This window comes from Aquarana catesbeiana, linkage group LG06, assembly GCF_042186555.1.
Source record: "Aquarana catesbeiana isolate 2022-GZ linkage group LG06, ASM4218655v1, whole genome shotgun sequence".
NCBI lineage: Eukaryota > Metazoa > Chordata > Amphibia > Anura > Ranidae > Aquarana > Aquarana catesbeiana.
The window spans coordinates 33,147,773-33,175,134 of NC_133329.1; the positions used below are offsets into that span (position 1 = coordinate 33,147,773).

At 42.3% G+C, this 27,362-nt stretch overlaps 1 protein-coding gene across 1 annotated transcript in view; it reads right to left on the reverse strand.

The window, feature by feature from the left end:
- Nucleotides 1-16,839: 16,839 nt before the first annotated feature.
- Nucleotides 16,840-27,362, reverse strand: part of LOC141148285 (up-regulator of cell proliferation-like) — a 37,717-nt gene continuing 27,194 nt past the window's right edge. The window contains exon 3 of the mRNA XM_073635575.1: nucleotides 16,840-24,830. Within this exon, the coding sequence (XP_073491676.1) occupies nucleotides 20,119-24,830 (4,712 nt within the window). The 3' untranslated portion in view covers nucleotides 16,840-20,118. The remainder of the gene's footprint in view (nucleotides 24,831-27,362) is intronic.

Here is a 27,362-nt window from a genome sequence, read left to right on the forward strand (position 1 = left end):
GGAAAGTTCTTGACTTTATGAAATCCCGCAAGATTGATCTTCTATTTCTCCAAGAAACCCACTTCCCGATCCGGTACAAACCTAACTTTATCCACGCTCAGTTCCCATTGTTTTATCTAGCTAATGCGGAAGATAAGACCAGAGGGGTTGCTATCCTTATATCTAAAAATTGCAGATTCACGCTACATAAGGTTCAACGAGACCCAGAGGGTAGGTACATCCTAGTTAAGGGCTCGGTAGAGGGCAGACTATATTCCCTAGTATCTTACTACGCCCCTAACACAGGACAGCAAAAATTCTTTAGCTCAATGTTTAAGACACTTGGACCAATGCTTGAAGGCTCCATAATTTTTGGGGGAGACTCCAATGTAGCCTTCGACCTGGGACTAGATAAATCTAAACCTCCAACCGCCCAAAACATCCGTCCAACTAAAACCAGCTCGAAAATAGCTAGGTTGTTTTATTCACAAGGACTCACGGACATTTGGAGGGAATTAAACCCCACCAAAAAAGATTACACTCATTTCTCCCATGCCCACCAATCCTATGCTCGTATAGACCATCTGCTAGTTTCGAATGACTTGATCCCAGCAGCCCAAAAATCACAAATAACTGACACGGTCTGGTCTGATCACTCCCTGTTAAGTGTTCTGTTAAATAACCAAACCCCACACCACAAATACAACCTTTGGAGACTAAAAGAAAACATCCTTTCTGACCCCGCCTGGAAAGTAGAAATTGAAAAGGCCATCACGGAATATTTTAATCAAAATGACACGGCAGACGTCTCCGCGGAAACCTTATGGGCAGCTCATAAGGCCACAAAGAGGGAAATTAATACAAATAGCAGCCAAAATTAAAAAAGAACACGGGATAGACATAGTCAACCTAGAAAAGAAATTCCAAAAATTATGTGCGGAACACAAGAGAGACCCTGCTTTAGTACCCGTATCCCAATTGGATGCAGCACGCCTAGAATTAAACTTAGCTCTTACAGCTAAAGCGGACAAAAGTTTATCATGGCTAGGAGCAAAATATTACTATCAGAAAGATAGGGCTGGATCTCTCTTGGCGTCTCGTCTCACCCCGCGCCCTCGTTCATATACCTTCCCCAAAATTAAACTAGCGGGCCAACCCCACACAACAAACCCATTGAAGGTTATGAAAGCTTTCCATGGATTTTATGCAGATCTATATAGCGAACATAAGGCAAGTAACCCCCAAACTCTGACGAAATTTCTAAATAATCTCCCGATTCCTACCCTTTCGGCTGAGCACAGAGATAGACTCAAAGCTCCAGTTTCCACCGCAGAAGTGCTAGCGGTTATCAAAAACCTTAAGAGGCGGTTGGCTCAGGGTCCGGACGGCTTCTCCGTACCATACTATAAAACTTTTGCAAACACCATAGCGCCTTATCTTGCTAAATTCATTAACTTCAAAACCAAGGGAGAGCCTCTGGACCCGCAAATGAACGCTGCTTTCATAACCGTAATACCAAAGCCAGACAAAGACCAGGGAGAAGTATCCAACTATAGACCCATATCCCTGATCAATAACGATCTGAAAATTATGACTAAAATTATGGCAGACCGTTTGGCCTCCTTTATCGGATCCTACATTCATAAGGACCAAGTGGGGTTCATCCCTGGAAGGCAAGGTCCTGACCAAATCAGAAGAACGGTGGATGTAGTCTCCCTCCTGCAATCGGGCTGGGATGGCAGTGGGGCCCAAAAGGGGATGTTGCTATCTCTGGATCTACAAAAAGCGTTCGACTCTGTGTCTTGGTCTTACCTATTCTCAATCATACAACACTGGGGTTTTGGCCCACGGTTCACAGGGTTACTGCACTCCCTATATTCTAGCCCTGAAGCAAGAATCAAACTACAAGGACAACTCTCTGATCCTATTAAAATAGCAAGAGGGACCCGCCAGGGTTGCCCGCTCTCGCCACTGATTTTTGCGATAGCGATTGAATCATTGGCAATTGCTATACGCACTAATCTGGACATAGCGGGGTGCACTGTGGGCCAACAACACATAAATGCGGTCTATTTGCTGATGACCTCATTCTTTACATAACATCACCTGTAACCTCCCTCCCAGTGCTTTGTTAGCTCCTAGAAGACTTTGCACAGATCTCTGGATTATGTGTTAACTACTCCAAGTCTCAGGCACTTAATGTGTCCCTCCCGTCAGCTATGGTGTCTCGGCTGCAGGAAGCGTTCCGCTTTTCATGGAGCAAGTCCAGCATACGATACCTTGGAATCAATCTTACCCCCAAATTCGAACAGCTATATCAAGCAAATTACCCCCCATATACAAAAAATTAGAATACGATCTCAAACAATGGTCCCCACACCACATTTCCTGGCTCGGTAAAATAAACTCTGTAAAAATGACTCTGCTACCGCGTCTACTATATATGTTCAGAGCGCTTCCGATCGCTATACGGAAGGATCACCTCTCAGCATTCCAAAACAAGGTAGTAAAATTCATTTGGGGATCAAAGGGGCATAGGCTCCCGAGAAGCGCCCTAAGAAACAAAGGAGGACTGGGACTTCCAAATCTTTTTTGGTACTACCAGGCGGCTAGACTAGCACAGATATCAATAGTTTACGCCAAAACAGCCAGACCTGATTGGGTAGAAATGGAAAGACAGGCAGTGCCAACATTTACAATTGACTTCCTCCTCTGGTGCCCACCAAAGGCTAGGCCCTCAGTCATGTCTCCCGCCTTATCACAATCTTTGACGATATGGGACACTCTCAGAAAGAGCCCTTCTTTGGTGTCGCACAGCAAACCTCTATCGCACATTTTCCGTAACCCCACGTTTCCCCCGGGTATGGACATAAAAGCATTTCAGTGGTGGCTGGATAGGGGAATGTACCGGATCGGGAACTATTTTACCGCAGCTGGGCCGATTTCCCTCAACCACTGCGTTAAACATCTGAGTCTCCCCAATTCGGAGAGGTTCAGGTTTTTTCAAATTTCACATTTTCTCCAATCAACCTGGGTTGAGAAACCAGAACCACCGCAGTTCACCCCATACGAAATATGGTGTGGGGGACTCATGGAGCAGAGGGGGGAATCTCCTTAATCTACTCTTTGCTTGCTGCTACAGATAAGAAAGCAACGGTCATGCTGGCATGGAAGAGGGATTTACAGGACACATGGGATCTAGATCACTGGCACATGGCCTTCTTCCGATCCTTCAAGGGCATTTATAATATATCCCTGATTGAAGCTAGCCTAAAGGTAATCACTAGATGGTACTTAACCCCCTCCCGGCTTGCTATGATGCATCCCTCGGTCTCCCCTCTCTGCTTTCGCGGATGCCACATGAAAGGTTTTATGATACATATATGGTGGGAATGCCCTAAAATCAGGACCTTTTGGCAGAAAATATTTTACGCCATATCCAAAATAACAGGTAAGACCATTCCCAAGTCTCCTCTAACAGCTCTTCTCAACCATCCCATTTCAGGGATCTCAAAATCATCACAAAAATTAGCATTTTTCATTCTCCTGGGAGCCAAAATTACCCTTGCTAAAGCTTGGAAGAAGCCCTCAGTCTCTCTCATAGCAGCTAAACGGAAAGTGTCATGGATAATGGCTCAGGAGAAATTAGTAAGCTCTTTACTAGACACCTCAGCAAAGTTTGAGAAGATTTGGGAACCATGGTCCAAATACATAGGAATAAGGGAACATCCAAATTATTAGAAATAGACCCTTAATAGAAGTGGGGGCTCTGAGCAGACAGCTAAACTCTTCTCTTATCTGCACTTCACCTCTCTCCTCCTTATTTTTACTTCTTCTCTCCTTCCCCAACCCATTTTTCTTTCTTCTTTTTTCTCTCCCTTATTTTCCATATCTGGCAGGCATGAATAGGACTCACTCCCTCAGTTGGATTACACTGGAGTGAACCGTAGTAGAAAGTTTTACTTAGTAGTTTGTCCCTGAGGTTTACATATGAATAATAGCATCTTTATGCTTCATGCCTAAGCAGCGGCTTTGCCAAAGGGACTGTTATTTTAAGTTTGAAATGTTATCCGTTTAGCAAACTGTTTTTGCCACCAAAAATCATTAGGTCAGTCTGCCAAAATGTTCCTTTTTTTTTTTTTTACTTCGCTAATGCCTCTCTAGGTCATCAGGCCATTAGTAAATGGAACCCATTCCTCTCTCCAGCACAGTATGCTCCCATGAAGGGGTGCTGGTGGTTGAATGGGATAGATACCCAAGGTCCACTCATCAAGGCCGAAATGACACGGATTCTGTAGGACCTGATACTAGATATTACCGATTACAGCTAGTTGATGATGTAACTCTAGTGTATAAGTTGTTACAATGCAAAAACATATCACTGTAGCATCTTTAAGATGTGACATGTACCTGAAGCTTGTTCTTATATTTTTTTTCTGTCAAAATCTAATAAAAATAATTTAAAAATTAATTTTACATATTGAGCAATGCCTACAAGGGAAGAAGCCCCCCCATATTCTAAAAAAACACAGGTTTCTTCTGGGGTTCAATAATATTGGGTGCTACCTGCAATCTTAGAGGGGGGACACTTTAAACACCACACAAGGTTTCTCGCGGAAAAGAGGCTCCAGAATTCGATCATTGCGGTGTACGCCCCAGTGTTTACTCATTATTTTCTTAATGGAAAAATGTTGGTTGGAATAAGTAGTAAGGAGAGCAAACTTAGGAGTCATCCTGTTCCCTAATCCTAGGGGTCAGCAGATCATCTCTGACCCTCTCATCAGCACTTTTAATAGCATCCTCCAATTCTGATAACTGATAGCCTTTCTCAAGGAATTTCAACTTGAGAGATGAGGCCTCCCAGAGAAAGTCACTCCTATTGGTGCAATTTCTCTTGAGTCTTAAGAATTGACTCTTGGGCACCAACCTCAACCAAGCTGCATGGTGACAGCTGTAGGTGTTAATAAAGCCATTTCTATTGGTTTCTTTAAAATAGGTGGATGTAAAGATATCACCATCCACAGCTGTGATATTAATATCCAAAAAAATGGATTTCCGACTTACTAGCCTCATGTTTTAAGATTATACCCTTATCATTGGCATTCAGTTCGGCCATATACAGGACAAGCGATTCAAAGTCGCCAAACCATAGGAGGTGGCGGAGCCGCTGGTTCAGAGAACAAATCTGCAGAGGAAGAGGCCATAGAGGAAGAAGAAGAGGAGGAGGTGGAAGAGAGAGCTGTGGCAGAATCACCACTAGAATTTTGGAGGCGTGGTGGCGGAACAAGCTCCAACAATACTGAACCCTGTCTTGCATCCTTCCCAGCTACCAGCAGAGTTACCCAGTGCGCTGTGAAAGAAAGGTAACATCCCTGTCCATGCCTGCTGGACCATGAGTTGGAGTCTTGCATCCTTCCCAGCTACCAGCAGAGTTACCCAGTGTGCCATGAAAGAAAGGTAATGTCCCTGTCCATGCCTGCTGGACCATGAGTCCTTGCTGCTGACCACCCTGTCCAGCGAGGCCAAGACATTGCCTTCCACATGCTGGTAGAGAGCCGGAATGGCCTTCCATGAAAAGAAATGGCGTTTGGGAATCTGCCACTGAGGTACCGCACATTCCAGAAATTCACGAAAGGGGGCAGAGTCTACCAGCTGAAAAGGCAGCAGTTGCAGTGCTAGCAATTTGGCCAAGCTAGCATTCAGATGCTGAGCATGTGGATGGCTGGGACTGAACTTCTTTTGACGGTTTAGCAACTGGGGTAGAGAAATTTGTCTGCTAAAATCGGAGGTTGGTGTACCGCTAGCAGATTGGCCGCAAGTACTTGAGACACCTATTTCTATACCTTCATTCCTCTCAGTGCAGGTTTCTGTGAGGACTGGAGGTATAGTGGGGTTGGAGATCCCAGCTGATGAGGAGCAAGGAGAGGTCCGCCTTGTTTTTGATGTGGGTCTTTTAAGTGCTGTTGCCAACGGACTTCATGGGAGGTCATCATATGTCTGGTCAAGCATGTGGTGCCCAAGCGGCTGCTGTTTTGGCCACGCTTGATACGCTTTAGACATATGTTGCAAACAGCAATGATGCAATCTGCTGCACATGTGTCAAAAAAGGCCCACACCAAAGAACTTTTCAAAATATGCGGGGAGTCAGCAGTGTCCTGCACCTGCTTAGCTCTGTGGTGTGATGCAATAGGGTGGCTGCCCTTAAACTGCCCCCTGGAGGGCATCTTGTCTTGTTGGAGATGTGCCTCCTCCTTCTCTCTTCTCTCAGGCACCCAAGTAGAGTCAGTGACCTCATCATCCCCTCCCTCCTCATCACTGGAGCAAACTTGGCAGTATGCTGCAGCTGGGGGAACATGACTGCCAGTTTCTTGTCCTTCTTGGGCACCCCCTCTTTCTTGGCTCACGTTACTCCCTTCCTCAACCTGGGTACCATCATCGGAGCCTTCAAATCGCTGCGCATTCCCCTGCAGCATGTACCCGACACTGTGGTCAAATAGTTCAGGGGACTCCTCCGTGCATGATGGTGGGGCTAGGGAAGGAGTGACTGTTGACATGGAGCCGATGGAATAGGCCGCTTTGCAGTTGCATTGGCCGGCAAACTACTCTGAGCCTGGGTGACAATAGATGAGTAGGATGAGGATGGATTTGTTATCCATTCCACCAACTCTTCTGCATGTTGTGGCTCAATAACACGGCCAGCTGCAGAAAAAAAGGACAAGCGTGCCCCATGGCCACATGCTGAGGATGCACCGTGTCCACAAACAGCACTGTTGACGGTAGACACAGAGCCTGCTTGCCCTCTTTTAGTGGCCTGTGAGCATCTGCCTCTCCTTGGTGGCCTTCCGGACATGCTGTAAATTTTGTTTAGCAAAACCACACTACACTGTATTGTGTACTGTGTACACCACCAGAAAAGTAGTAGCAACTGCACTAGGGGTGCACGGTATTGTGTACACCAACAGAAGTGTAATAACAACTATGGGTGCACTGTATTGTGTACTGTGTACACCACCAGAAAAGTAGTAGCAACTGCACTATGGGTGCACGGTACTGTGTACACCAACAGAAGTGTAATAACAACTATGGGTGTACTGTATTGTGTACTGTGTACACCCCCAGAAAAGTAGTAGCAACTGCACTATGGGTGCACGGTACTGTGTACTGTGTACACGGCCTGAAGTATATTAGAAAAAGTACACCGGGAATGGCCTACAGTCAGATATAGGCTTGGCTACACTGGATGCAGTATATATATATATATATATATACGAGACTGACTGCATATATATATTAAATACACTGCAGCTAACTGAATAACCTGCCCGTCTGAAGTATATTAGAAAAAGTACACCAGGAATGGCCTGCAGTCAGATACAGGCTTGGCTACACTGGATGCAGTGTATATATATATATACGAGACTGACTGTATATATATATTAAATACACTGCAGCTAACTGAATAACCTGCCTGCCTGAAGTATATTAGAAAAAGTACACCAGGAATGGCCTGCAGTCAGATATAGGCTTGGCTACACTGGATGCAGTGTATATATATATATATATATATATATATATATATATATATATATATATATATATATCGTATTTATCGGCATATAACACGCACAGGCGTATAACACGCACATTCATTTTAAGAGGGAAGTTTCAGCAGGGAAAAAAAATAGATTTTAAATAAGGAACTTTGAAGCAAAATAAGGGTCAGTGCCCATCTGCAGCTCCACCATTGCCCATCAATGCAGCCTGATCAATGCCCATCTGCAGCCTCACAAGTGCCATCAATGCAGCCTCATCAGTCCACATCAATGCAGCCTCACCATTGCCATGTATGCAGCAGCCTCACCATTGCCATCAATGCAGCAGCCCCACCAATGCCATCAATGCAGCAGCCTCACCATTGCCATCAATGCAGCAGCCTCCCCATTGCCATCAGTGCAGCCTGATCGATGCCCATCTGCAGCCTAGAGGGGACAGGGAGGGGGGCGGGAGAAGCCCCGACAGATTACATACAGTGAGAATCTCCTATGATAGACAGAACAGTGGTCCAATGGCGGCCCAGGAGACGGGACTTCCCATTACAGAAGCCGCCAAGTAAACTGGAGATTCTCACTGTATATAATCTGATGGCGCTCGTCCCACCTCCCTCCCTGTCCCCTCCAAGGCAGCTAAAATGGAAGTATTGGCGTGTAACACGCACACACTATTTGCACCCGATTTTCATGGTGAAAAAGTGAGTGTTAAAAGCCAATAAATACAGTGTATATATATATATATATATATATATATATATATATATATATATATATATATATACGATACTGACTGTATATACAGAGGGGACAGAAAGTATTCAGACCCCCTTAAATTTTTCACTCTTTGTTATATTGCAGACATTTGCTAAAATCATTTAAGTTCATTTTTTTCCTCATTAATATACACACAGCACCCCATATTGACAGAAAAACACAGAATTTTTGACATTTTTGCAGATTTATTAAAAAAAAATTGAAATATCACATGGTCCTAAGTATTCAGACACCTTTGCTCAGTATTTAGTAGAAGCACCCTTTTGATCTAATACAGCCATGAGTCTTTTTGGGAAAGATGCAACAAGTTTTTCACACTTGGATTTGGGGATCCTCCGCCATTCCTCCTTGCAGATCCTCTCCAGTTCTGTCAGGTTGGATGGTAAATGTTGGTGGACAGTCATTTTTAGGTCTCTCCAGAGATGCTCAATTGGGTTTAAGTCAGGGCTCTGACTGGGCCATTCAAGAACAGTCACGGAACGGAGTTGTTGTAAAGCCACTCCTTCGTTATTTTAGCTGTGTGCTTAGGGTCATTGTCTTGTTGGAAGGTAAACCTTCAGCCCAGTCTGAGTTCCTGAGCACTCTGGAGAAGGTTTTCATCCAGGATATCCCTGTACTTGGCCGTATTCATCTTTCCCTCGATTGCAACCAGTCGTCCTGTCCCTGTAGCTGAAAAACACCCCCACAGCATGATGCTGCCACCACCATGCTTTACTGTTGGGACTGTATTGGACAGGTGATGAGCAGTGCCTGGTTTTCTCCACACATACTGCTTAGAATTAAGGCCAAAAAGTTTTATCTTGGTCTCATCAGACCAAAGGATCTTATTTCTCACCATCACCATCTTGAAGTCCTTCAGGTGTTTTTTAGCAAACCCCAATGCGGGCTTTCATGTGTCTTGCACTGAGGAGAGGCTTCCGTCGGGCCACTCTGCCATAAAGCCCGACTGGTGGAGGGCTGCAGTGATGGTCGACTTTCTATAACTTTCTCCCATCTCCCGACTGCATCTCTGGAGCTCAGCCACAGTGATCTTTGGGTTCTTCTTTACCTCTCTCACCAAGTCCCTTCTCCCCCGATAGCTCAGTTTGGCCAGACGGCCAGCTCTAGGAAGGGTTCTGGTTGTCCCAAACGTCTTCCATTTAAGGATTATGGAGGCCACTGTGCTCTTAGGAACCTTAAGTGCAGCAGAAATTTTTTTGTAACCTTGGCCAGATCTGTGCTTTGCCACAATTCTGTCTCTGAGCTCTTTAGGCAGTTCCTTTGACCTCATGATTCTCATTTGCTCTGACATGCACTGTGAGCTGTAAGGTCTTATATAGACAGGTGTGTGGCTTTCCTAATCAAGTCCAATCAGTATAATCAAACACAGCTGGACTCAAATGAAGGTGTAGAACTATCTCAAGGATGATCAGAAGAAATGGACAGCACCTGAGTTAAATATATGAGTGTCACAGCAAAGGGTCTGAATACTTAGGACCATGTGATATTTCAGTTTTTCTTTTTAAATAAATCTGCAAAAATGTCAACAATTCTGTGTTTTTCTGTCAATGTGGGGTGCTGTGTGTACATTAATGAGGAAAAAAATGAACTTAAATTATTTTAGCAAATAACTGCAATATAACAAAGAGTGAAAAATTAAAGGGGGTCTGAATACTTTCCGTCCCCACTGTATATATTAAATACACTGAAGCTAACTGAATAACCTGACTGCCTAAAGTATATTAGAAAAAGTACACCAGGAATGGCCTGCAGTCAGATATAGGCTTGGCTACACTGGATGCAGTATATATATATATATATATATATATATATATATATATATATATATATATATTAATATTAGGGGTGCAACGGATCATCACCGATCCGTGATCCGAACAGTTCAACCTGTTCCGATCGGCACACATGCGATCTGCGGAGCGCTTCGCTGCCTCGGCCTTAGGAAAGGCCACGGCTTCGGCCTAGCTCCGGAGCGGCGGCCATCTTGGTACACCCGACGGCGATGAGCTGCGCGCTGACTTCATCACCCCTCAACTCGTGGATCTGATCTGGCCGGCTTGGCGGCTTCTATTCTGTAAGGTAAGACTAAACAACACTAGCCTTGCTAACCTATACTCATAGTACTGTATACAGTAGGGAGTCTGTGGATATTACAGCAGTGGGGGAGATTGTGGATATTACAGCAGTGGGGGAGATTGTGGATATATTAGAGTGGGGGAGATTGTGGATATATTAGAGTGGGGGAGATTGTGGATATTACAGTGGGAGTTATGTTTATTTGTCTTTTTTTTTTGCTGATCCGAAAAATGATCCGATCCGTGACTCTGATCTCCGAGGTACGATTCAAACCGTGAGTTTTTTGATCCGTTGCACCCCTAAAATATATAGATATATATATATAGATATATATCTATATCTATATATATCTATATATATATAGATATATATTTATACGGGACTGACTGTATATATATATATTAAATACACTGCAGCTAACTGAAAACCTGCCTGCCTGCTCAATCTAAATCACACTCTCTATTCGTTCACACCAACAACACACTACACGAGGCCAACGTGCAGGCAGCTTTTATAGTGTGGGGCGTGGGCTTATTCCCCCTGAGCCATAATTGGCCAAAGGCACCCTGCCTTTGGCCAATTATGGCTTTCTTTGCTGAGGGCGCTGGGATTGGCCAAAGCATGCAGGTCATGGTGCATGCTTTGGCCAATCATCATACAGCAATGCACTTCGATCTCGCAGTGCATTATGGGGCATTACGCGGCGCTCAAATTTGGCGCGAATGCCCCATAATGTTCGTTTTTCGATGAATGGGTGAACACCCGATGTTCGAGTCGAACTCATGTTCGAGTTGAGCATTAAGCTCATCCCTTACCAACAGCTTAGTTGAGGTCGGTGCCCAAGAGTCAATTCTTAAGACTCAAGAGAGATTGCACCAATAGGAGTGACTTTCTCCGGGAGGCCTCATCTCTCCGGTTGAAATTCCTTGAGAAAGGCTATCAGTTATGAGAATTGAAGGATGCAATTAAAAGTGCTGATGAGAGGGTCAGAGATGATCTGCTGGCCCCTGGGATTAGGGATCAGAATGACTTTTTTTTTTAAACAATAAGCTTTTATTAATGCTTGAAGATAACATTAGTACAATCATATTAACATTTGTACATAAGTTTCATATAACAGTGAATAATTGACTTCAAAGCTAGAGTATTTACTGGTACTGTAAGACCACCAGGGTGGTTTCGTAACCGTCCTATTGTTACATTGATGATTTATTCGGAAATACTCTAGATTTGTATAGAAAAATCTGTTATTTAATTTAGAAGGGAGAATAAATTTGTGGACCCCTGAGAGGTGTCCTTAGATATAAATATAATAATAGAAATGAAGAGTAAAGAGAAGGAAAGAAGAATAAATAAAATAGAAGAAAAACAGGATGACTCTTTTAAGTTTGCTCTCCTTACTACCTATTCCAACCAACATTTTTTCGTAAGAAAATAATGAGTAAACACTGGGGCGTACTCCGCAATGATTGAATTCTGGGGCCTCATCTCCATAAGAAACCTTGTGTGGTGTTTAGAGGGGTCCCCCCACTAAAGTTACAGGTAGCATCCAATATTATTGAACCCCCGAAGAAACCTGTGTTTTTTTTAGAATATGGGGGGCTTCTTCCCTTGTAGGCAGTGTCCCATATGTAAAATTAACGCACATATGCGCAGAAGGACAGAGTTGTTTCAGTCCTCTTCCACCAATGAGGAGTTCCCCATTAAACCCTTTATTACCTGTACAACTAGGAATTTTGTGCACATTGGTTCGGTGCCCATGTGGGCTCCAATATACCGGTCGCACGATACTGATGTTACATGTGCGATTAAGCGAACATGTGGCCAATATAAAAAAAGGGTTTCCTAAGCACAGTTTATCCAAGCATTATGACCTGTGTCATAATCAAGATCCTAGTGGTACTGTGTTTATTGGTATCGATAGATTCACTAGTAACAGGAGAGGTAGCAATGTGGTGCAAGAGGTATCACGTCTTAAAATGAAGTGGATTTATCATGTTAGGTGCTATGCCCCACATGGTATGAACATACCTCCTAGACAACATTTTTAATTTACTTTAAAGTGTTATTAATGTTTTCGTAATATGCATGCAATTGTGTATAAGTGTTGTAATGTTATCAATTGTTTAATTTTGTTAATATATTTTTGTACCACAAGATGGCGCTGCTTCCTGGCTTGGTTGTTTAAAGTGGTTGTAAACCCTTTGCAACCACTTTATGCTACAGGTAAGCCTATAATAAGGTTTACCTGTAGCTACCTTGGATATCTCCTAAACCTGCACGATTTAGGAGATATCCCCTGTCCCCTGCACTTGCTGATGACATCGGCACATGCGCACTAGAGCAAATTGAAGCAATGGCACGTATGTCAGTGTGCCATTACCGGCGGCTACCACGCACATGCACAGGAGTGACGTTGTCGCGGCTCCGGCCAATCACAGCGCCCCGATACCCCAAGTAACCCCCGGGAGAAATGTCGCACCCTGAGGGGCTGCCACGCTCTCATCAGCTACACCAACAAGTTACCCACTACATTACCAAGAGAGCTGTTAAATAAATTATTCAACTGACCAAGCTGCCCAGGGGGACCCCCACCTGCCGCCGCTCCAAAATTCCCCGATGCTGGATGCCCTTGTGAGTCATCTTCTACAGACCAGGACAGTTCATCTTCTGACCTCACTTCTGGGATCTATGGTTCCTCCCCTTGAAGCATCCCCAAGCGAGGAAGGCCCAGGTGCTGTGGATCCGTGCTGTACCTGGCCTCCCCGCACCAGATCCACCTGTCAATATATTGTGCAGACCTCCAGCACTTGCAGTATCCTGGGCCACCATCCGCCTTCTCCTGGCCCATTACCCCGCCTCTCACTTATGGCAGGGGTCGCCGCTGGACATAAAGGCCACCGGCTACGGCTGGTAACTGCCCGGCGGCTCGGACATTGTTCCTCCCATGCCGAGACTCCCCCTATTACCACTGCATCAGAGGGGGAGGAGTCCGTTAGCTCCGGACAGTGACACCTTGCGGGCGGAGGAGGCATACGCACTCTTCCTGACACCCCGCCCACAAGGTCTGCCTACACTGGGGATTCCATCCAGGCCCCCACCCGCGAAGCTGTTAATTGCCTTACCAGTGGTCCTGATGGGTCCCGGGCGCTGGTCATAAACTGACCCCACGCTCATGGGGAGGATCCGGGGGAAAAACACTCCGGCGGACGAGACCGCCGGGTGTGTGGGATGCTCCGCCCCCTGCTGCTGACCCAAACACTAGGCCCAGTTTCCACTAGTGGGACTTGTCATGCGACTTGGGACTGCACAGTCGCATGACAAGTCATACCCCATGATTTCCAATGAGTACCATTCATATCTGTGCGACTTCAAAGTAGTCCCTGCACCACTTTGGTCCCACTTTGATGCACAGGTTGTTTGCAAAGGAGAGATTTTAAACCATTTTTTTTTGTATGCATAGCCTACTACGAAGGCTTTTAATAAAGCTACCCTAACTATTTTACGCTATGAGGAGTCTGTTCTCCATTTTTTCCTTTCCTTTTCTGGCATTGACATCCTACACTGAAATTTTTTGCCATTGTGAGGTAGACCTTTTGGGAACTGGCTGGAGGAATTCCTGGGGTCACGGAGATCACTAAATCCTTTACTGATCCTTTTTGGCAAAAGGCAAAAGGGGTCAAAAACATCTCGTGAATTCACACATGTTTTTGTTTTATAAGATGTAGATTTTTATAAGATAGGGAATTCTTTTTTTGAGCACATTAATAATAAGTTCACTTTGTATATATATTTCTTAGTAGCAAGCGCTGATTTTTGCATTGAGTTATTGCTCCTGCAGACCACACATCAGCGTTCATCTAAAATCCATCTTTTTTTTTTTAAAGGTTTGAGTCGCATCATGTGCTACCTGCCATTCTTAGACACTCCAAGACCACACGGATGAATTTTCAATAGATTCAATGGAAAGTTTAAAGAAAAGTATATCATATTGGTTCCATCAACTCTCTCCAGGGTTGCAGAAATTTGGTGCGGAAGCTTGATTTCCTGACCAACTTTGTAAATTGGTTCACATGCACTTTGTTGATCCCTGACTATGTAAACCAACTATAAGGTTTATTGCACCTACTGTACAGTATCTCACAAAAGTGAGTACACCCCTCACATTTTTGTAAATATTTTATTATATCTCTTCATGTGACAACACTGAAGAAATGACTTGTGTTCTTTTCTATTTTTCTTTTTTCATTTTCTATTTTATCTTTCTCCCCCATCTCCATTCCATATACCCCAATTCTTTCTTCCTATATCAGGTTGGGCCACTTATGTTCCTGCTTGTGGATTGGCATTCTTTATGGACTTCTTTATAGCTACATCTACATCAAAACATGCCACTTAAACTTTTATCGTTGAATGTGCAAGGTGTGAATTCCCCCAACAAATGTGCAAGTCTTCCGGCACTTCTTTTCAAAACATATTGATATTATATGTCCTGAAGAGACACATTTCTCACAATAATCTCACCCCAGTTATTTCAATGATAACTACCAACAGATTTGTATGGCTAATGTCCCTACCAAGCAACGTGGCACCCTAATTGGATTTAAACAACTTGTACCCATTAGCTGTGGCCCTGAAGGAATCTACTTTATTCTGATGGGTTAACTCAGGGACACTGATGTAACAATAGGATTTTACTATGCCCCTAATGACAAACAACTTTACTTCTTCTGTGACCTTATCTATTGGCTCACATATATTTGTATCAAAATGGTGCCCTGCTACTCTGTGATGACTCCAATCTAATTATCCATCTGACTTTAGCTAAAAAATGTCTCCACTTTTCTACATTTTTGAACCTGGCACCAGGTCCTTTGTCTAATCCACTTAAATGGGCGGCACAGTGGTGTAGTGGTAGCACTCTCGCCTAGCAGTAAGAAGGGTCGCTGGTTCGAATCCCAACCACGACACTACCTGCCTGGAGTTTGCATGTTCTCCCTGTGCCTGCGTGGGTTTCCTCCGGGTACTCCGGTTTCCTCCCACACTCCAAAGACATGCTGGTAGGTTAATTGGATCCTGTCTAAATTGTCCCTAGTATGTATGAATGTGAGTTAGGGACCTTAGATTGTAAGCTCCTTGAGGGTAGGGACTGATGTGAATGTAAAATGTATATGTAAAGCGCTGCGTAAATTGACGGCGCTATATAAGTACCTGAAATAAATAAATAAATAAAAATAAAATAAATAAATCATATACCATGGCAAATGCCTGGCACGAAACACATCTCAAAACTGAAGACTTCACATTCTTTTCCCACCCCCAATAAACATGGTCTAGGACAGATCATATTTCCTTTCCTTGTACTCTTTTACCCCAAAACTCATGATATTCAACCAATACATGATGTGATCTGTCTCCCCCCACTTTCTTTAAAAGAAAGATCAAGAGACGATAGATGGTCCCTTAATGATTTGCATTTGAGAGACCCAGACCTCATCCCAAAGATCCAACAAACTTATTGGGATTACTTTGAATTTATTACAAGCCCAGAATGGGCTTACATGGACTGTAACATCTATAAGGCGGTGTTGAAAGGTTTCCTTAGACAAAAAGCCTAACAGAGGAAAAAATACTGGATAGCTCAACACATACATATAATTGGAGTCCCAGTTGCAACTGCTCACAGCACAATATAAACAGAACCCCACTCTAAACAACAGTTGGAACAGATATGACAACATTTTGGTCTTCTTTAAAGCTGAGAAACAGATCCACTGGTCTTAAAATACATTTTATTTTAAGGGCAATAAACCCAATTTAATGTTGGCTAGCCACCTGAGACTCCCAGAGACCCTGGGATTGTACTGAAATCTACTCGCCTGTACTGAAATCGATTTGCAACAGGGGGGTTCATAAGTAACCCGGCTAAAATCCTGGAAGAATTCCACTTACAATTCTCTCTACCTTTCTTTCTCTTTTTCTCCTTTTCTCTTGACATTATAATCAAAATATCTTCTCTTACAATTGACACTCTTATATATGAGTATCCTTCAGTAACTTTATGTAACTTTATGGCATTTTTATTTACTCGTCACACAATAGTGGCACTGGCATGTTTCATCTTTACTATTGGCAGGTTTTATATTTTTGGTTGCACTTTACCATTTACTGGCTATGACTGTCTTCCCTACTGTTATGTCAGTGGAAATGGTTATCTCCTGGGAGGGTTTTTAATGACTGGTGGTGACAGGGAGGTTATATTTGTTTATTCTTTTAACAACTGTATACCAATTATTTTTTACTTACATCATGTTCTGCACAAATATATGCCTTTATAAGACTGTAAAAATGACATGTTCTTGTACTTTGTTTCCCAATGTTTATTCAATGAAAACTAATGGAAACTGAAAATCAAATGGGAAAAAGTCTAACAAACTGCTTTAAAAACAAAGACAGAAAATGAGTACCAACATGTTTTATTGATTTTGTTCTTTTGGTTTGTACAGCTTCATTTATTTACTGGGATTAAAATTTACAATATATACCAACAGTGAAATTGGAGCATGTGTCTGTCAAAAATGTATTACACTTACTAAATATAATCAATTTGTATATACAGACAAAACATTTCTTTTAATTTTGGATGGAGTCGGGTTTTTTTATTGCTGTCTGTGTCCCTGTGTCGAGGTTTCGTTTAGTTTAAGTTTAGTTAAAAATATTTTTCTGGGATGCGGGTTCAGTCACATGAAGTGTATCCCCATTTATTAGACCCTATACACACCATACAACTTTTGTTGTCAGATTTCCTTTAGATTTACCAAAACCATGTAGTGCAAGGGCCTGCCTGAATACAAACAAATTGAAACTGTAAAGGTTTGACCTCATATGATATGGTTTTGGTAAATCTGAAGGAAAAAATCTACAGAAAATTGTATAGTGTGTATCCAGCTTAACTCTACAGTAAGACCCCATAAACACTATTAGATTTTTTGCAGATTTTTGTCTTTAGATTTACCAAAACCATATAATATGAGGTCAAACCTTAAGAGTTTCAATTTGTATGCAATCAGGCAGGCCCTTCCACTACATGGTTTTAGTAAATCTGAAGACAAAAATCTGCAGAAAATCTAATAGTGTGTATGGGGTCTTATCTTGGGTCCTCTTCACAATGAGTTGGTTGTTAGGGGTTCTTGACACCCCTATAATAACATATATATTGAAGTTCTGATGGAGTCCTGATGCCTGCCTGCCCCCCCTGTCTTTTCTGCAATTCACCAAAGATCTTGATTTGCTTTCACACAATGCAACATGTTCTGTGAGTAGAGAGGATCCTGTCCTATCCGTTCACAAAACGTATTGCATTCTGTAAAAACAATACAAGGGCTGCTGTAAATGGAGGAGAGGGCAGGAATGGACTCCTTCAATGTTAGAGCCAAGGAAACTCATGCACCTCTGAAAGTTCAGCGCTGTGAAAAGGACCCAGCGTCACTGCAGGGATCATTTCTACATTAAGGAGCAATCAGCAGGGTGTGGGATACACATCACTAAAGGCAAATTATGTGACTGCAACTTTATCCCAGAATTTGTTTTTAACTAAACATCAGATTTTAATACCAATGATTTTAGAGTCAGTGGTAATAGATTAATTTATTTATATAAATCCTAGATAGGAAGCCAACATGTTTCAGGAGCTATACATTGTCTTCTTCATCAGGGTTTAAAATGATGTTCATGATTATGGATGAGCTGGACGTATCTGAGTACAGTTGGAGGGAGGTTCCACAAACTTTACTGAAGTGCAAAATTCGAACTGCATTCAAGCCAATAGGAGCTGAATGTTAAAAACCAATCATGGTCATTTTCTAGGCTAATAGGTGAGGAATTGTTAAACAAATAGCACAGGGGTTGGGGACTGCCCTGGGAAACTTGTGAGATGCAAAAAACAAATTACCATTTAAAAAAAAATACCTATTGAAAAATGGAAGAAAAATATTATTTAAATTGTTGGCAAATGAGACAGCTCCCAATTTCTTTACTTCTGTTTGTAAAAAAGTGGCTGTGGATTCCCTTTCTATAGATGAGGGTCTGGAATAGATGTTAATTGGAGGATATCTTGTTGATGATATTGATGAGGACAAAGAACTCTTCCACACAATCCTGGCTCTGTTTAAGATAAGGAGGCCCCTAGATACTGCCCCCATGTAAAAGAGAGGTACATACAACCCCTGCTCATTCACAAACAAAGTGCAAACAGCAAATAGATTCAGAGAATTGTTGGCAAGTCTAATAATAATAATAAAAAAAAAAGTCCCAAGATATAAATCCATTGCCAATCATGGCATCCAGTGATGCTGATCTACACCAATCATGATGAAAGATGCTGATCAAACTGGCTCACTCTCACTGAATGACCTCTCCCAGGCCCCTAGGTTAAATGTAAACAAAGGGGTGGGGTCTCCTGGGTGACATATGGCTATATTTGGTGAGTGATGTCAGCACTATTCCTGCCCCTTTGTTTATACGGCTGGGGATTCCCTTCCAGTAAATGTATGGGACTGGGTGATGTCACTGGTTGCTAAGGACATGGCACCCGCTGCTTCCTTAAAAAACCTTTGACAGGAAGGAAGCTATCATATGTGTTAGGGGAAGAAATACCGCTACTATATATGACTTTAAGCTCCCATGGAAAAAACAGTCAGACTAATGCCCAAACAGCCAAAGTGGGGTCTGAACTTTTGCTTGGATCAAACCTTGAGCTTATCCTCATTCATGATGAAATGGTGAATTCATGTAGATTAAGAAACTCTGAAGTGGAACTGAATGCCCAATCAAACATTTTATTTCCATTTGGATATGGCAAGGAATGATAAGAACTCTTTTGGGTTTTTACTGTTATCTGACACTCCCTGAAAATCTCAGACAGGAAGTAAGGGAAAATCTCCAATTTCAATTTATTAATTTCTATCTGTGTTTTTTCCTCATTTCCTGTTTGGTGAGCTCGTTGTCATCAGGACAGTAATTAAGAAGAAATCTTTGTAATAGAAAGTAAAAACCTGATAGGGATTTAAACCCTACCTTAAAGTGGTTGTAAACCCTCAAGGGTTTTCACCTTAATGCTTTCTTTGCATTAAGGTGAAAAACCTTCTGTAGTGCAGCAGCCCCCCTTTTTATTTACCTGAACCTGATCGTTTCAGCGATGGGGAGGAGCACAGCAGCTCCAGCCACTTCCTTGGGTCCTCATTGGATAGATTGATAGCGGAGGGAGCCAAATGGCTGTCAATCAAATCCAGTGATGTGGGAGTTGGGGAGCAGAGCTGAGTCCTGCTGTCTGTGTCAATGGACGCAGGACTCGGGACCGCGCCCGCACAAGTGAAATGTGTCTCTCCGTGGGGCACTCCATGCAGGGAGGAGCCAGGAGCGTCGCTGGGGGTCCCCAGAAGAGGAGGATTGGGCGGCTCTGTGCAAAACCCTTGCACTGAGGAGGTAAGTATAACATGTTTTTTATTAAAAAAAAAAAACCGAACCTTTACAACCCCTTTAACTGTACAAAATAAAACAAGACTGGTAAGTTGCATGCTCTCAAAGGCTCAATATTATTACAAATTTTATTTACTTCACAATTGCAAAATCCATTTGAGTCTACCTTTCCATGAACAGCATTTTTAGCACTGAAGGGTGTACTTTATAGCCCCCAAAATGTGTTGGATTTTTATCTTGGATTTTTATGACTCTAAAACCTTTAAACTGTTGTAGAGGAGCTTGAAATGTTAAATTCTTTCTTCAAGCTGCGAAGAGCTTGCTCTTTGGTTATTCGCTTCCAGACCACCGGAATCTCAGCTGGTTTTGCCTCATAGAGTTCAGCAAAGTTTTTATTAAACTGCACAAAGACATACTTCCAGTAATCTGAGCTCTCAATACTGGCATCTGGCTGAATAATCCAATTTGGATATATTTCACTATATTCTTTGCATGGACACCATTCCCATTCTGTGTCTTCATTTCTAAATCCACAGTTAGCTACAACATGAGTGGAACAGATGCTAACAATGAGGCTCTTATCAGCATCCCATTTGAAGTTTCCTAGCCCTTGTGATCTGTGCATAGATGCTTCATGTATCTTATGGTCTTTACCTCCGAGCTCACAGGGGACTTTGCAAAAGGGACACTGCATTCTACAACCAATCACCTTCCTGAACAATTCATCCTGAGGTCTCACAGTCACTGTGTGAAGTAAAGAACTCAGAGACATAGATTTAAGTTCTGATTGGATTTGTCGTTGTGTCTCCTTGAGGTAGTGTTCAATTTCAGATGAGAACTCCTCAACATTCCCTGTGTGTTGAAAAGTGATGACTTTCATCTCTTCCTGTGAAATCACTAAGTCTTTTTTTAAGAGTTCACAAAAATTCTTCAAAAAACTTGACACTGTTTGACTTTTCCGGCATCTTTCATTTTTAAGGACTGTTGTTATTTTCTTGTTAATAGATGACAGAATATGTCCCTGCAAGATTTCTAAAGCTGGTGAGTTGCAGTATTTGTTCATGATGTGAGTTAGGATCCATTTGTTTACAAAACTTTCATAAGAATTTATGTATTCCTCATAATTTTGGAATGACATTTCTTCTAGTAGCTCCTCCAAAACAGTATACTGAAAAAAACTTCTGCTAGTAAATGTGACAGTTTCTGGATCACCTAAAATCTCATCCACTATTTTTTGTCCAAGATGTTTGAAAAGATAATCCCTTACTGCTGGTTTCAAGCACAGCTCACAAAACTGATTAGCTCTACTCAATTGTTGATTTTTCTTATGGAACATACTGAGAAATGTGGACATGTACTGAACTTTAAGTTTTTCAAGGCATAGTTTAGGGTCGTTCTCTTGGATAAACTTGTCATTTAGCTTCTGGAAGGCTTGAGATGCTTTTCCAAAAATGAAAAGTTTGAGATCCAGCTCAAACTCTGAGGAAAAGTGAAGCTTTTTTACATCTTTACTGTTTAACTTTTTATTGATCTTGTGTAGTAGCTCTTTAGAGTACATTTCATTGTAATCCTTGGAGGAAGAAATCTTCTCTTTTACATACTTGTCACTCATTTTAATGATGGAATCTGCTAGTACTTCAATCTTGCCTAAAAGCTCTTGCTGAACAAATATTGATTTTTGCAGAAATGAGGTATATGCACAATCAACATACCGTATATCCATTGTAAGACTTTTCTTTGCATTTTGAATTAAACTTTTAACCTTGATTAATGCTTCGTTTATATGAGGTCCTTTACTGCTCATGTCATTTTTGAGAAGGTGAAGAAGAGAATGATCCACATTATATCTGTTAAGGTCTTCAAACTGCAAATCTGATAACGTCTTCTGCCACACCAAATTAAATTCCTGTTGTCTTTCTTGTTCACTTACTTCATGATTATTCTGTCTATATGTTTGCAGAAGATTTGTTATTTTTTCTTCAATCGATGCCTGAGATTTTTTTTGAATGTCCTGGATCTTAATTTTCGCTTTCTGGATGCATACAGCCTCATGGCACTTGCTAAGAGCATTTCTTTCAAGTCTTTTTCTCAGGCTCTGTATATTTATTTTGAAGTCTTCTCTGTGTCTTTCGATGAGATTAGTATTTTCAGTGTTTTCAAAATATTTTTCTAGTGATGCAATCATTTTGTTTTCTTCCTCCAGAAGAATTCTCTGCAGCTCTTCTTTGTTACTTTCACATTTATCTTCAGACTGATTTTTTATGTTATTTTCTTCACTGATCATCCAGTTGCGAATTGTTTTACAGAAATCCCATTCCCACGAGGAATACTGTACAGATAATTTATTGTAGGCTTTGGCCACCATGCTGTTCCTAAAACTGAAGATGAATTTCTCATGTTTGACCGATCTCCATAAACTTTCTATCCAAGTAATAAAATCAGAGATGTTCAAAGGATTGTTTTTAGATTTCTGAGCATCCATACATTGAAATAAGTACATTTTAAGCGCATGTACATTTGAGCTATAGCCAAGATTTACTGGAGCCATTGGTGGGTCTCCCTGCCACAGGCCAGGAATGTACCAATTGTCTTTATTTAGATCATATTTCATCACATCATTGAAATTTGATATCCCATATTTTTTCTCCATTTTAGCAGCTTCCTTTGTCATTTCATTTAGATTTTCTAGTAATAACTTTCTTTGTCTCATGTTCTGATCATTAGCAGATACATCACTGACATTCTGGTGTACGAACTGGCAGTTTGGTTTCATTCCTATTTCTTTCATTCTAAGAAAAGCATGGACCACGATCTGTAAAACATCCTTCATTTCTGCTGTGTTTTCCATGGCCATATTGACTATGGTGATATCACTCAACCCCACCACAAATGTGGCCAGTTCATTGTCATGTTCATAGCTGCCCTCCAAAGAGGTCAACTCTGGAGCTTTCAGCCCCTCCGTATCGATCACCAGGATGAACTGACAGCCCAGCTTTTCCTGAAAGTCCTCTTTCACGTTAAGAAGAGTCATGAAGGCTCCTCGTGTGCATCTTCCACTAGCCACCGGGAACTGCAAACCAAACATGGTGTTGAGGAGGGTGGATTTTCCTGTACTTTGCACTCCCAGTACAGTTATCACTCTCAGTCTGCATTGCCCCCCTGTTCTCTTGTTCAGCTCAGTAAGGACATCCTTTATCCATTGTAGAGGAATGTTGGCGGCATCTCCATCAATCAGCTCTAATGGAAACCCATCCAACAGAAGATCAGCAGCTATTCTTGGAAGGTCAACAAAATTTTTCTTGTTTTGGTCAATTACTCTATGTTTTGCTACAGAGCATTCAGCTTCATAAAACTGGCCCATTTCACGTAGAAAGTGTTCCACTCCTAAACAGCTGTCAGAGATTTTCTGATCTAAGTCCCTGAGTTCTTTTTTGTTTTGGGCCAGATTGTTACATTTCTCCTTGTAGTTTTCTTGCAGCTTAGACAAATTGTCTCTAGCTATTGCATCAAGGTTAAATTTCATCCATTTTAGAAAATATTGTCTCCCTTTATGAGACAAATCAGTTAAAGCTTGGGTAAAAAGCTCTATACCCTTGGGAAATTTATGTTCAGATTGTTTTGCATGAAGGGCACTGCGCTTTAATAGGAGATCACATTGATGCGTATCTGCATCTTTCTCTCCTTGATTTTTCATTCTACAAAGTTCTTTATCTATTTCAGACAACTGTTTCCAAAGATGTCCTTGTAATTTCATAGTTGTCATTTTATACTCTGCCACGTCTTTTATTTCTCTAGTGATTTTATCTGCATAGTTTCTTCCTTTCTGGTATTCATCAGTGCTTTCATCTGTCACAAAAGGATGCCCACTGAAATATCTTGGTAAATCTTTCAGTGTAATATATTTGGAGGTGCTCTCTAGAATTTGTTTAATTTTTTCTTGGATTTTGTTAGTTAACATAACATCATTTTCTGTCCTCTTCTTCAGGATAACATTTGCTTTATCAATTCTTAACACAGGAAGAAGGTCCCTTAGAAGTTTATGTTTCTCTTTCTTAATATTTTTTCCTGAATTCGGAGTAAAAACAATGTAAAACTTGGTGTCACTCTGACTGCATTTGGATAACAGCTGGAATTCTCTCTCATCGATTGTTTCAATAAATATAAACATAGCTGATGAAACTTCTGCTAGAAATGTGAACTGGTCCCAATTGGACTCTAGGTCTCCACGTAGGTTGGTAACTGCACACGGTTCTGGAAAAACATCAGATTTACCAGAGGGAAAATACCAGGACATTTCCACAAGTCCATCAGATATTTTTCTCTCAATGTTGCCACCATCCACATTGTCATGGATGAAGAAGTTGTGATGCTGCTGGACTGGATTAAGAACTTGATTCAGGATTTTAGATTTTGACAACTTGGTTTTCCCCAATCTTACAAAGGAAATGACTGGCATGGAAATATTCACCACATTTTCTTCTCTGAACCCTTTACTGTCAGCTAAACACTGAGGTCTCCACTTCTTCACAATGTCTCTCATTGACCACAGCATGAAGATGCATGGTGACCCATTACCAGCTGGGGGGAGCAATAGAGGGACAGAAAACTGACACATGGCCATTTTGTTTACAATTTCTTGTTGTAGAAAATAATCTGAACAATGCAGGAGAATACAGAGGATATCCAAGGGGTGGATGGAACTTGCATTTTGTGTATCTTCATACTTATCAATGTCAAAGGGATCATCTTCATCCAGGCCAGACAAATCTGTTTCGAACAGAGTGTTCCTTGCTGTACTGTCCAGAGCCATGATCTTCCTCAGAGTACACCAGGGTACATCTTCTATTTTCTGGGGCTTATTGTTCTTTGGGATCTGTTGGCCAATATCTAGAATGGCCTTTAATGTCAGCTTTGAAACTAAACAGCTTTCCATCTTCAGCTGGACTACAAGGTTTTTAAAGGCCTCTCCTTTTTCTGTAATGAGAAAAAATGAACATTAATTCAATAACGAAATAGACCTAAACTTAGAAAGTGAAAATTTGCTATCCAATAGGGACATTTAGAATTGGTGACTGTGCTCAAGCAGTACCCTGAAAATTCTACCTTTTAAATGGAATTCTTCTTAAAAAAATAGCTGTGCATTTCCTTTGCTCAGGCACACCAGTTCTGTAGACTCATAGCTGTATAACTGCAGTATAATATCATCTAAGGCACCGCTGCCTCTGACTGCTTGAGATTTGGTGATGTGACTACTGTGCTGCTCACTGTTCTCATTGCAGGAGAGGAAGCTGTATGTGGGACCTGCAGTGCAATGATATTCCTGCTTCTGCTTTATTCATTCTGTCATAAGGGGGGAATTCGAACAAGAGGAAGCAAAGCCCTGCCTCAATCAAGATGGCCACCTACACACAGAGACACCATGCAGAGCATGACATGGTAAGTAATGAGGAAAAGTTTAGCAACAATGAGCTAATGACTAGTGCTTTGTGTGCTTCTTGTCTTTTTTGGCAAAATATTTAAAATAGGGCACATTTATAAATCACAGTGCTGTCCTTTACAAATATGTTTAGGACTATAATTGCTTCTGGACTCTGCAGCACGCAAAGTGGAAGCTATGTGATTGGCCTTTCCGCCTATTACAGAACCAATGTATGCCTCGTGGTGGTGTACACAGTACACAATACAGTGCACCCATAGTTGTTATTACACTTCTATTGTTGTACACAGTACCGTGCACCCATTGTGCAGTTGCTACTACTTTTTTGGTGGTGTACACAGTACACAATACAGTGCACAATAGTTGCTATTACCATTCTGGTAGTGTACACTGTACCGTGCACCCCTAGTGCAGTTGCTACTACTTTTTGGGTGGTGTACACAGTACACAATACAGTGTGGTGTGGTTTTGCTAAACAAAATTTACAGCATGTCCATAAGGCCACAAAGGAGAGGCAGACACTCACAGACCACTAAAAGAGGGCAAGCAGGCTCTGTGTCTACAGTCAACAGTGCTGGTCGTGGACATGGTGCATCCTTAGCATGTGGTCGTGGGGCACGCTTGTCCTTTTTTTCTTCAGCTGGCTGTGTTATTGAGCCACAACATGCAGAAGAGTTGGTGGAATGGATAACAAATCTGTTGTCATCCTCCTCATCCTCTGTCACCCAGGCTTACAGTTGTTTTCCTGCCAATGCAGCTGCCAAAGCGGCCTATTCTATCGGATGCATGTCAACAGTCACTCCTTCCCAACCCCACCATCATGCACGGAGGAGTCCCCCGAACTTTTCAACCACAGTGTCGGTTACATGCTGCAGGAGGATGTGCAGCGATTTGAAGGCTCCGGTGATGGTACCCAGGTTGAGGAAGGGAATAACGTGAGTCTAGAGAGAGGGGGTGCCCAAGAAGGACAAGAAACTGGCAGTCATGTTCCCCCAGCTGCAGTATACTGCCAAGTTTGCTCCAGTGACGATGAGGGAGGGGATGATGAGGTCACTGACTCTACTTGGGTGCCTGATAGAAGAGAGGAGGAGGAGGCACATCTCCAATGAGGCAGGATGCCCTCTAGTGGGCAGCTTAAGGGCAGCAACCCTATTGCATTACACCGCAGAGCTAAGCAGGTGCAGGACGCTGCTGACTCCCCGCATATTTTGAAACGTTCTTTGGTGTGGGCCTTTTTTGACATGTGTGTAGAGGATCGCACCTTTGCTGTTTGCAACATATGTCTGAAGTGTATCAATCGTGGCCAAAACAGCAGCCGCTTTTGGCACCACATGCTTGACCAGACATATGATATACCTCCCATGCAGTCCATTAGCAACAGCACTTAAAAGATACACATCAAAGAACAAGGTGGACCTCTCCTTGCTCCTCATCAGCTGGGATCTCACTGCAACTGCTGCCTTTTCAGTTGGTAGACTCTGCCCCCTTTTGTGAATTTGTGGAATATGCGGTACCTCAGTGGCAGGTTCCCAAACGCTATTTCTTTTCAAGGAAGGCCATTCCGGCTCTCTACCAGCATGTGGAAGGCAATGTCTTGGCCTTGTTTGACAGGGCGGTCAGCAGTAAGGTGCATATTATCGCTGACTCATGGTCCAGCAGGCATGGACAGGGATGTTACCTTTATTTCACAGCGCACTGGGTTACTCTGCTGGCAGCTGGGAAGGATGCAGCATAGTGTTCAGTATTGTTGAAGCTTGTTCCGCCACCACACCTCCAAAATGCTAGTGATGATTCTGCCACAGCTCTCTCCCCCACCCCCACCTCTTATTCTTCCTCTATGGCCTCTTCCTCTGCAGATTTGTCCTCTGAACCAGCGGTGCTCCATAGGTATTCAAGGGGCTACGTAAGCACTCAGGCAAAAAGATGCCATGCGGTGCTTGAGTTGGTCTGCTTAGGGGACAGGAGCCACACTGGGGCAGAGATTCTGTAAGCTCTGCAGGGGCAGGCTCAGAGGTGGTTGAGGCCATGCCAGCTTCAGCCAGGAATGATTGTATGCGACAATGGCACTA